Here is a 10,693-nt window from a genome sequence, read left to right as displayed (position 1 = left end):
AATTCAATAAATTTTTTTTTGTTTTTTGTGATTATCTTAAATTTCATATAATATTATAAATTTTATATGTATATAAAATTTAACTTTTGATATTTTTTTTATATTTGACTCATGTATTGTATTTAAATGTGATTATGATGAGATTTTAATTGGAATTATACTTTTAATTTGTCTATATTTAAGATTTATGTCAGAATATATTTATATTTTTGTATATTTATTTAAAATTTAATATGTTATTTTATTATAATTTGATTATTTCGGTTGAATCACGATTAAACCGATTAAACCTTTAAACCGATGAACTAATAAGTGGTTTGATGATCGGTTCAATTTTCAGAACCTTGCTGTGGGTGACTCATTGACTAGGGTTCCTTTCAGCTGCTGAAAGGAAAACGTAGTGTATTTGGCAAAATACAATAGTTTCCCAAATTGATTTGCTAAAAAGGATTCTTTTTTCCCAATACTTAGACACTTGAAACCTTGTTTGCATTTTCTCCTTGGTTAATCTTCAAGATTGGTTTTTGTTGCATATCACCTTGGTTCTGAATTATTGATACTTATGGGCTTATGCATTTGTATAGTAGTTTACAAATTGCTATTTTTGCATTGTAATTTGCACTGTAGTTTATATTATAGTAAGATGAGATTGTTTACAAGTTGCCTCTTCTTTCTTCTCTTTGATGATATTCAAACAATTATTAGCAAGCATCAAATTTCCGTGCCGATGACGATCGTAGTACCGGGGATCGCAAAAATGTTTGTTGGTGAAGTTGTTGAAACAGGTATGGGAAGTTTCCATTTATAGCTTACAAGCATGAGATGGTTCATGCACGATGTTTTTAAGGTCAAAATCTCGCAGTTCTTGGTTCTAAGAAGGCCAATATTCTGATTCCAAAAGTTCCTGTTGATAAAAACTACTACTTTTTTGCAGCTAGAATAGTGATGCAAGAGAGGAATCAGGACCAATTCGTCTATGTCACTTGAGAGAAGCATATAGACGATTAAAGCTTGAAGGAAGAATATTTAAAAGACCAATGTTGAGGCTCTTCCGGTAAATTTATGAATTGTGAATGTAGTGGATGATGTCACTGGTTTGCAGCAGTGTCTTGTAGGTAGATTTGGTACTCGCTACTCAGTACCGTCATGGCCTCATTCGTGCATCCTGATATTTGTTACTGTTTGTAGGTAAATTTGGAATATTTTCCCATTCCTTTATCAAATATTAAATTTCTGAACACAATAATTATAGGCCTCAACGTCTGTTCTATCTATGTTGAAGTTGAAATGCATATCTGTGCTGCAATGACAGATGCTGTATATTGCATTGCAAAGCTTACTGTGTTAAATAGATAGCTAGCTTGAATAACTTGGGAGAAGGAGAACTAGAAGAGGATTTGAGCTTGGTTGCAAGAGATCTCAGTTAACTACTAGGGTCAAACTAATGTATAGTCTAGGGTTTTGCTCCTCTAAATTAAAAGTTTGTCCAAGCTATTTTAATCCCTGTTAATGCTAAAGTTGAATAATTAAATTTTGGTTAGTAGGTATACTTATATGTCCCTGGAGTTGAATGATGTAATGTCTTACTCCCCAAATTTGGGTTGAGTTATCTATGAACTATCTAAAAGAAAATCTGGATCTTGGTATTTTCTGTTTGATTTGTGATTTGTACTTGTTGGGTTGAGATACTATTGCTTGTTTCATTTGCTGGATTTGCTAACTGATTAGACCGCAATCAATATAACTAACATACATGTCATGGATTTTGGTTGCTTTCAAAGGCATATGTTACCCTTTCACCTCAGCTACTGGTGACTATGTTTCAAAGAATTTTGTGCTCCTTATTGAAAGAAAAGCCTGTTCTTTTTGAAGTTTATTGAATTGTAGTAAGCTAGCTTATTTTAAGATACTAGCATAAAAAAATTGGTGGAAACCAATTGCTAGTCTAATATTACCAATGCTGCCAAACAAATGCCTTCTGCAACTGAAAGTCTGCCAAACATTTTAGGTTATCTTTGAGATTGATTCTAAACAACTATTTTAGATAAAATGAATAAAATAAAGCAAAACTTGTAAACCTTAAAAGGAAAAGGATATTGGTTGGCTTGAGTAATAAAAAATATTTACTCTGTTTTATTAATAGATGGCAAACTAAAATATAACAAGTTTAATTAATTATTTATAATAGAAGAAAGAAACATCTATATCTTAATATTTTTGGTATAAAAGTAATTAACAATCTTTTTTAATTTGTGGTTGGTTAATCACTATCTATTGTAAACAACCTTGTTTTTAAGTTTTATTCGTGTTTGATTACTTAGATTTGTTTCACCTAAATATTGATCTTGTATATTTATTTTGTTCAGTTAACTGTAAAATTAATGTCACATGTATGCAACTCAAATATCTTAACAACACAATTTCGATTTTTTTTTCTTTAATTCCGTGGCTTTCTAATAAGTACAAATCGTCGCCACATACATATTCCTTTTTGAAAATTTATCTATCAATGCCTCAGAAAAAAAATCACACGTTAGCTTTCCACTTGTATATCAAAATATACTTCCGTACTAATTTTAACACAAGATGTTTAATTCAGATAATTATTTTTACTGATTAAAACATGCATGTCATTTTTACTGCCTACTAGAGGAGGACTATGGAAGGATATTTGTCAGCTACAATTCATGAATCAACATCTAAGGGATAAGATGCTTACAGGCCTGTCTATGGAGGTTGGCGATGGGTGTCGGACTCGATTTTGGGAGGATGTATGATTACTTGGTGGATCTTTGAAGGATCGCTTCCCGAGGCTTTTCTCAGTTTCAAACCAATGTGGATCTGTTATTGGGGAGTGCGGGTTTTGGGATGGGTTTGAGTGGATTTGGAACTTCCAATGGAGGCGTGAGCTATTCCAATGGGAGTTAGAACTCCTGAGTGCCATGCATGAGATCTTGAGACCTGTGAGACTAGTTCATAACAGAGAGGACAGAGTGGTGTGGAAATATGATAAGCGAGGTATTTTTACAACTAACTCATTTGTGCAGGTGGTGCAGGAGGAACTGATCCCAGAGGAGGTAACTAGCTACAACTTCACCAGGACTGTTTGGAAGGGGTTGGTTCCGCCTAGAGTGGAATTATTTGTCTGGTTTGTTCTGATAGGAAGAGTGAATACAAAGGACAGATTGAGCCGGTTTGATATTATCAGCGAGGAAGACGTTACTTGTGTTCTTTGTAACAACGAGGTGGAAGATGCTCACCATTTGTTTCTAGGATGTGTGTTTGCTTGGCAGGTGTGGAGTGCTTGGATCTCAGCATTTGGGCGACGATGGTCGTTTCCGGGAACGTTGAAAGAGCACTTTCTTAGTTGGACAGAAGAACCAAGGAGAGTGGATGAGCGTAACCACCGGTTGAGGTGCTTCTGCGCAATCGTCTGGAACCGTCTAGAAGAATGGTAGGTACATCCTACTAGTATTAATAAATGCATGGTGCATTTGGCAATGTTGAAAGCAACTCGTCTGGAGCGAAATACAGTATTCTCTTGTATTTCAGGATTGAGTGCTATCTTAGTATATCTTAGGACAATTCTTAAGATATATATAGTGAGTTGAGCGTAACCACCGGTTAAGGTGCTTCTGCGCGATAATCTGGAACCTCTGGTTGGAAAGGAATAGGCGAATCTTTCAGCACACAAGCAAAGGAGTTGAAGAAATTATTAACATGTCTTCGATTATTGCTAACGAGTGGAGCGGTGGAGATCCCTTTAGTTGTTGATGGCTATGCCGAAGATGACAAGGGGACGGCTTTCGTTATTGTTTGTTTTTTGTTATATTTGTTTGTTTTTAGTTTGGCCGACTTGGTTGCTCCACTACTACTGTGTTGAGCTGTTTGCTTTCAAAAAAAAAAAAACATGCATGTCATTTTAACATAAAGTTCTATGCACAACATAGTCCTGCTTCAATTCTTCAAGTTGGTGGAGATCACTTCTCACTCCCCCTCTGTTATAAACCTTGCCAAATTGTCAATTCAACAAGTTTTAAAAAATACATTTTAAATTCATTTTAAATAGCAAAATTTATATAACATTTCATTTAAGTTGTAAAAAAAATTAAAGTTTGAAACACAAGGATGAAAAAATTAATATCCAAAATTTATATATAGGTTGCAATTATCTTTTCTTTGTAAGCTTCTAAGAGAGTAATTTTCAAAACTATTTTCTAAGATTATAAAGTTAGCATTTAATACCAATAATTTAAAAATATATTATATTAAAATTATCATTATAAAAATAAAAATAAGTTTTTAAATTTTAAACCCATTATTGAACACATGGCCCTTCAAATACTATCCACAATATCAATTCCCATCAGGTCAAGTCACCAAAAAAAAAAAAATTCCCATCAGGTCAAGCTTCTTTACAATAAAATACAAACACATCAGCCATTGGCGTAAAGGTTCAGTGACCCATTAAGACATTTGGCCTATTCCGATTACCCTAATCCTTATAGTAATATTTAGTGCGTGGAATAAAAATTCAACTAACTATAAACATTTCAACTTAAATTATTTATCATCTAGTTAAATCTATAGGACATTATAATGGAATTTGTCGCATAAAATCAAAACAAAAGATATGTCATGATATATTGGAAGATTATTATTTTAATAATTTTCATTACTAACAATATACTTATCTACTATATAAAGATTGAAAGAGGTTTGATATACAGAATTTTTAATATATATAGTTATTTGTACAATTTAAATATAAAATCTCTTAGTTAAAAATAAAAAGAACTAACCATCTAAATTAATATTGTGTTTATTATTATTACACAGAATAAATAAATAAGAGGGTGGATTAAATACACTAGTTATAAACTTATAATAATAGACTCGCATAACATTGAAGTAATAAATATAAATAATGAATGACATTAAGCAAGACGAACCCTAGTAGCATCAAATAAGACTTTGAATAAAAATAATTACCGAGTTTGACATGACTAATATTTCCTAGTGTTTCTTCATAAAATGAAAGGTTATGAAAGTTAAAAAAAAAACACATTTAGTTAAAAGTATGATGTTAAATTTGGATTCTTTAAATTTTGAATTTTTATTTTAGAGAATAAAGTGTAATTTCTTATTCTTGAATGATTTTTCTTTTATATTTTTTCTTTGTCCCATCTATGAAATAAATGATGAGAGATCACACTTGATTTCTTAGAAATTGGTGTTTATAATATTTGAAAAGATAGTAAAAATTTTACCATTGTTATGATAAAAATTAGATACATGGTTATATATTTTTCTCTTTCTTGTTTTGTTTTGTTTTTGTTTTTGTTCTTTAGAAGATAAAATAAAGTTATTTCATGCATAATCAATCTTATATACTGAAGATAGAAAAGCTAAGTTTCATTTTTTTTATTTGAAAATTAATTGATAAAATTTAAAAGAAGACTATCAATAATTCAATCTCTTATTTTCTATGTCTTAAAAAACCTTTATAACCGAAAAGAGATAATTTACATGTGTATAACAATAGTAAAAAATCACAATTTGTTCCTTTATTTCTAAATACAATTTTTTGTGAGCAAGGATTAATTTTTGCTGAATGCGCATAGCACCTTGGTACTATTAGAGGAAGAAAAGTTTTTATCGATGATAAAGGTCTTCAGGTATTTTGTATCTAATTTATATTGTTTGGATAGAATTTTAGAATTTACTTGTTACTTCTGGTCTATTATGAATACATTGTAATCCTTCTCCTTCGTCAGTGATCAGGGTTCAAAGTGTGAAAAACGAAAGCAGTGAGAATGAAGAATGCTGGAAAGAACTCCAAGGGGAAGGACGCCGGAGATAACCGCAAGGCAAATAGAGAAGCGTTTTTGTTGTTGAAGGACATTGTCAGTTTCAACTGTTTATGCTTTCTATTAAACTTAATCTAGTTTAACCTACCATTTGATATTACTTTTACTTTTGATTTAATTTAACACTAAGGTGTCTTTGGTTTAACGGTTCCAGCATCAAACACTAAATAAGCGGTTTAGTTTTTTTTTTAATGAAATTTTAATTTTTTATTTGGCTTTTTTTTTTTTTTATCACGGGTGAACTATTTCACCAACCCGACTGACAAATAAGTAGTACACCTTTAAATTGTTATATTCTTCGTTGTCCGTAGCGAATCAATTATTTTTCAATTTTATATGTGAAATTAAACTTCTATAATTGTCTCCCTCAATTAAGATCTAGGCTCAATTCCTGAGAACTAAGAAGGCAGAATAGAATGCTTGTTGCAAAAGCAAAGGATGCAATCAAGACATGTATATGCTACTGAAGTATCTTAGCATATGAGTATAGACACATTTATTTATTTATTTATTTTAAAAAAAGAGAGAAACAATTTCACATGGAACAGAACTGTACATATTCTCTACAAACACTTAGCTTTAGAACTAACTAACTCTAGCTATATTATTATGATACATTAAGTGTGTTCTTCTTCTGCATATATTTCATTCCATTTTTAATACAAATTAATTTCTATCATGAGAGTAAATATACTTTTTCTAATTTGTTAGTATAATTGATAGTAGGATAACATTGAATCACTTTTATAAACGTTAGGGATACAAATAGGACGATTTAAATGTTAGGGATACAAATAGGACTTACCTCAAACGTTGGGAAAAAAAACGATACTTTACTCTAATATAAAAGAGTATTAGTATATATTATTTTCAAAAATATCTTTCATTGTATATAATTTATAAAAATATTAATTTACTAATTTTAAGAGTTAAATTCATGACTTTTTAATTTTAGTGTACAATTATTTGTTTAACTGATTTCAAATTATTATTATTATTGTTATTATCTATATTTAACTCAATATGTTTATGTCAAACACAGGGTTCTTGGTAACATAGCGATACTTCAACCACTTCCAAAAACACCTGTTGGACCTTGTTCCTGTTTTAGATTAGATTCATTGCGCGCACTCACACTCTCACTCTTTAATCCACACCTTTCTTCTTCCTCGGTTTCTCAGAATCAAGGGTACCCCTTTCTCTTCTCTCTTTACTTTAGATCCGCACTTCAGAAAGGTACCACTTTTTTCTTTTTCTTTTATCTTTCAATTTTTAAAATTGAGATTTTGTTTTCTCTCTGTGTATGCACATGAATGTATGTGTTTACGGTTTCCCTTTGCCACACTTAATCCTAATCCTTCTAAAGCCTCTTTCCTATTTTTCCTTATTTGGGTTTATATTTATCTCTTCATTCATTGTAATTAGTTCACACCATAGTACCCTCATTAAATAATCTTCTGGAAAAAGATTTTTTCAGTTAGCTTATTGGAACAGATATAGGAAGTTGGGAATAAATCTTCCTAACTAATTTTCCTTTTTTGGTTCTGGTTTTGGTCAATTTTCTAAGGGCTCAATCATGTGAAGCTTAATAAAATTTGTTCTTTTTTCCCCTGTCAATGTAATTGATTGTCGGTGGAAAACCAGTTTCTTGAAGATATTTGATTCTGATCACTAAATGTTTTGAATATATTAGTCTCTGGTGAGGTTGAAGTAGACTTGAACTTTAGCTGGTTCTAATTTGGGAGCATCATCATGTCTGAAGTGAAAAACAAACTGGATTTATTGCAACGGCTTGGACCAGACATGTCAATAAAGGTTCTCACTCATTTGGACCCTTGTGACCTTGTCCGCGTTTCGACTCTTTTGTAGCTTCTCTAACGTTATATTGTCTTGCAAAGTCTATTTTTTTGTGATACATTATTGGTATTAAATTTTCCAATGTTGAAATATTATGGTGCTGTTTAAATTGTATTGATTTGCATTCCATATATTATGCAGTTATTGAAAATGGCCTTTGCAAGCATCTTTGCTTGAAAATGTTTCCTGAACTATCTGGTGTTAGACATGTCATCGAGGTAGAGAACATGATTGAACCAGTGAGTAACATGCTTGGAAGTTCTTCGAATTGGGAATATCTCAAGAGAAATCATAAAGTCTATGCGTTCCTAGCATGTGGTCTCAGTCCTTCTATCAGCAGAAATTGCATCTCGAGTGCCGTAAGTGCATCCAGCTACAATAAGATCCGCGAAGAAAATGATGTGAATACGTTGGACCCTCGAGATACATCGTACTGGTCTAGTGAAGGGAAAAGTGATCCTTCTGTACCAGAGACTTTAGAATATATGCTAACTTCCAAACTATGTCTAATCACTGAGATTCATGTGCAGCCATTCCAAGGTTAGTCCAGTAGCTAATTGACAAGTTTGGTATTAAGTTGAACTGAAAATGGCTAATGCCGAGGATATTAACTTCAACTTGATTAGCTGATTAATGTATCTTTTTACCATGCAGCATATTCAGCAAAAGCTGTCCGATTCCGAATGGGCCGTGCAAGATACGCGACAAAGTTAGAGTTATCAGAGATGTGTGAACTTGATTTTTTTTTTGATTATAATGGAATTTGTCGCATAAAATCAAAACAAAAGATATGTCATGATATATTGGAAGATTATTATTTTAATAATTTTCATTACTAACAATATACTTATCTATTATATAAAGATTGAAAGAGGTTTGATATACAGAATTTTCAATATATATAGTTATTTGTACAATTTAAATATAAAATCTCTTAGTTAAAAATAAAAAGAGCTAACCATCTAAACTAATATTGTGTTTATTATTATTACACAGAATAAATAAATAAGAGGGTGGATTAAATACACTAGTTATAAACTTATAATAATAGACTCGCATAACATTGAAGTAATAAATATAAATAATGAATGACATTAAGCAAGACGAACCCTAGTAGCATCAAATAAGACTTTGAATAAAAATAATTACCGAGTTTGACATGACTAATATTTCCTAGTGTTTCTTCATAAAATGAAAGATTATGAAAGTTAAAAAAAAAAAACACATTTAGTTAAAAGTATGATGTTAAATTTTGATCCTTTAAATTTTGAATTTTTATTTTAGAGAATAAAGTGTGATTTTCTTACTCTTGAATAGTTTTTCTTTTATATTTTTTCTTTGTCCCATCTATGAAATAAATGATGAAAGATTACACTTGATTTCTTAAAAATTGGTGTTTATAATATTTGAAAAGATAGTAAAAATTTTACCATTATTATAATAAAAATTAGATACATGGTTGTATTTTTCTCTCTTTCTTGTTTTGTTTTGTTTTTATTTTTGTTCTTTAGAAGATAAAATAAAGTTATTTCATGCATAATCAATCTTACATATTGAAGATAGAAAAGCTAAGTTTCATTTTTTTTATTTGAAAATTAATTGATAAAGTTTAAAAGAAGACTATCAATTCAATCTCTTATTTTCTATGTCTTAAAAAACCTTTATAACTGAAAAGAGATAGTTAAATTAAAATAAAAGAAATTACTGTATAAAAAAATTAAATAATTTTTTAATTTTTAAATATTGCACTTAGTATAGATTATAGACATCTATCGAATCATTTTTAACATTTTTCGTTTGAGCTCCACTTAATTTTATTTTGTTTTCTTCTTATTGAATATTTTTTTTATCTCTTCTTTGATTTAGAATTTTAGAAGAATGTAGTTTAATTCAATTGTAGAGATATCCGCGGTTTAGTTTTTTTTTTAATGAAATTTTAATTTTTTATTTGGCTTTTTTTTTTATCACGGGTGAACTATTTCACCAACCCAACCGACAAATAAGTAGTACACCTTTAAATTGTTATATTCTTCGTTGTCCGTAGCGGTTGATTAGTCAAAACCAACTTTAATTTGCGAGAGTTGGGGAGCACTGGAGCAGTTATGGTTCCAGTTTTGTGAGAGTCAATTTTGTCGAACCATTCACGAATCATAGCGTTGTTATTGTTGTTGTTAATGTTCTCCATTTCAGTTTCAGTTTCACTGATTCATTCATTCAACCACTGCTTCTTTTTGCTTCCTTCTTCCACCTCGTCTTCTGATTCTGATGAAAACCAAATCAATAAATTGAAGGGTCTACCGTGAGGACCATTTTACCTTAACCCATTCTTTTTTTTGTTTGGTCAGCTAATTCCTTTCACAAACAAAAATGGGCACAATGGGCCAAGGCCTATTAACGATATTTTATGGAGAGTCACTTTTATTACAGAAATAAATGGATAATTCAATTCTTTTTCTCAAGCGATGTTGTCAATTTTTCTTACACCCATGGTTTCTGTTATTTTATTATTTGGAGTAGTGTAAAATTGTATATTTTATAGGATATAATTTTAGTTTATTTTAAAACTATAAATATTTCTGTACAATGTTATCTACTTAATTAAATATTAACATATTATATTAGAGTGTATTTAAAATACAACAATAACAAAATTTTATCTAAGTAGAATCGATACATAAATCACACGTATTAAGTTAAATTATTGATATATAGATCTGTTTTGATTATTTCATATATAGTTATTTTAATGTTTTTAAAACTCTTTGAAAATAAAATTCTCTCAAAAAAAAGTTTTTTGGTTTGCAACATAAAATAGAAGTCACTACAATATTTTTTATCTATTGCAATATGTATCGTAAGTAACACTTAAAAAATGTTGTTTAAAATGATAAAAAACAATGCTTAATACTTGTTACAATAAAATATTACTATTGCAACACTTTTTTAACTAACACTATGTAAGTGTT

The 10,693-nt window shown here is 30.1% G+C and overlaps 1 protein-coding gene across 1 annotated transcript; it reads left to right on the top strand.

Moving 5' to 3' along the window:
- On the top strand, positions 6,893 to 10,030 carry LOC107627903 (F-box protein At4g00755). Its single transcript, XM_021117079.1, has 5 exons — positions 6,893 to 7,106; positions 7,564 to 7,736; positions 7,865 to 8,267; positions 8,382 to 8,492; positions 9,918 to 10,030. The coding sequence occupies exons 2-5, from the start codon at positions 7,623 to 7,625 to the stop codon at positions 10,028 to 10,030; spliced, it is 741 nt and encodes a 246-aa protein (XP_020972738.1). The 5' UTR covers positions 6,893 to 7,106; positions 7,564 to 7,622.

The sequence above is a fragment of the Arachis ipaensis genome, chromosome B02 (assembly GCF_000816755.2).
Source record: "Arachis ipaensis cultivar K30076 chromosome B02, Araip1.1, whole genome shotgun sequence".
NCBI classification, from domain to species: Eukaryota; Viridiplantae; Streptophyta; class Magnoliopsida; order Fabales; family Fabaceae; genus Arachis; species Arachis ipaensis.
This window is presented reverse-complemented; position numbering and strand designations above follow the sequence as displayed.

Bases quoted from the DNA above. Each gene is read 5' to 3' on its own strand.
- LOC107627903 (XM_021117079.1), top strand. From the start codon at position 7,623: ATGTCTGAAGTGAAAAACAAACTGGATTTATTGCAACGGCTTGGACCA. The intron at 7,737-7,864 runs TAGCTTCTCTAA...TCCATATATTAT, and splicing joins TCCGCGTTTCGACTCTTTTG to GCAGTTATTGAAAATGGCCT. The intron at 8,268-8,381 runs GTTAGTCCAGTA...TTTACCATGCAG, and splicing joins TCATGTGCAGCCATTCCAAG to CATATTCAGCAAAAGCTGTC.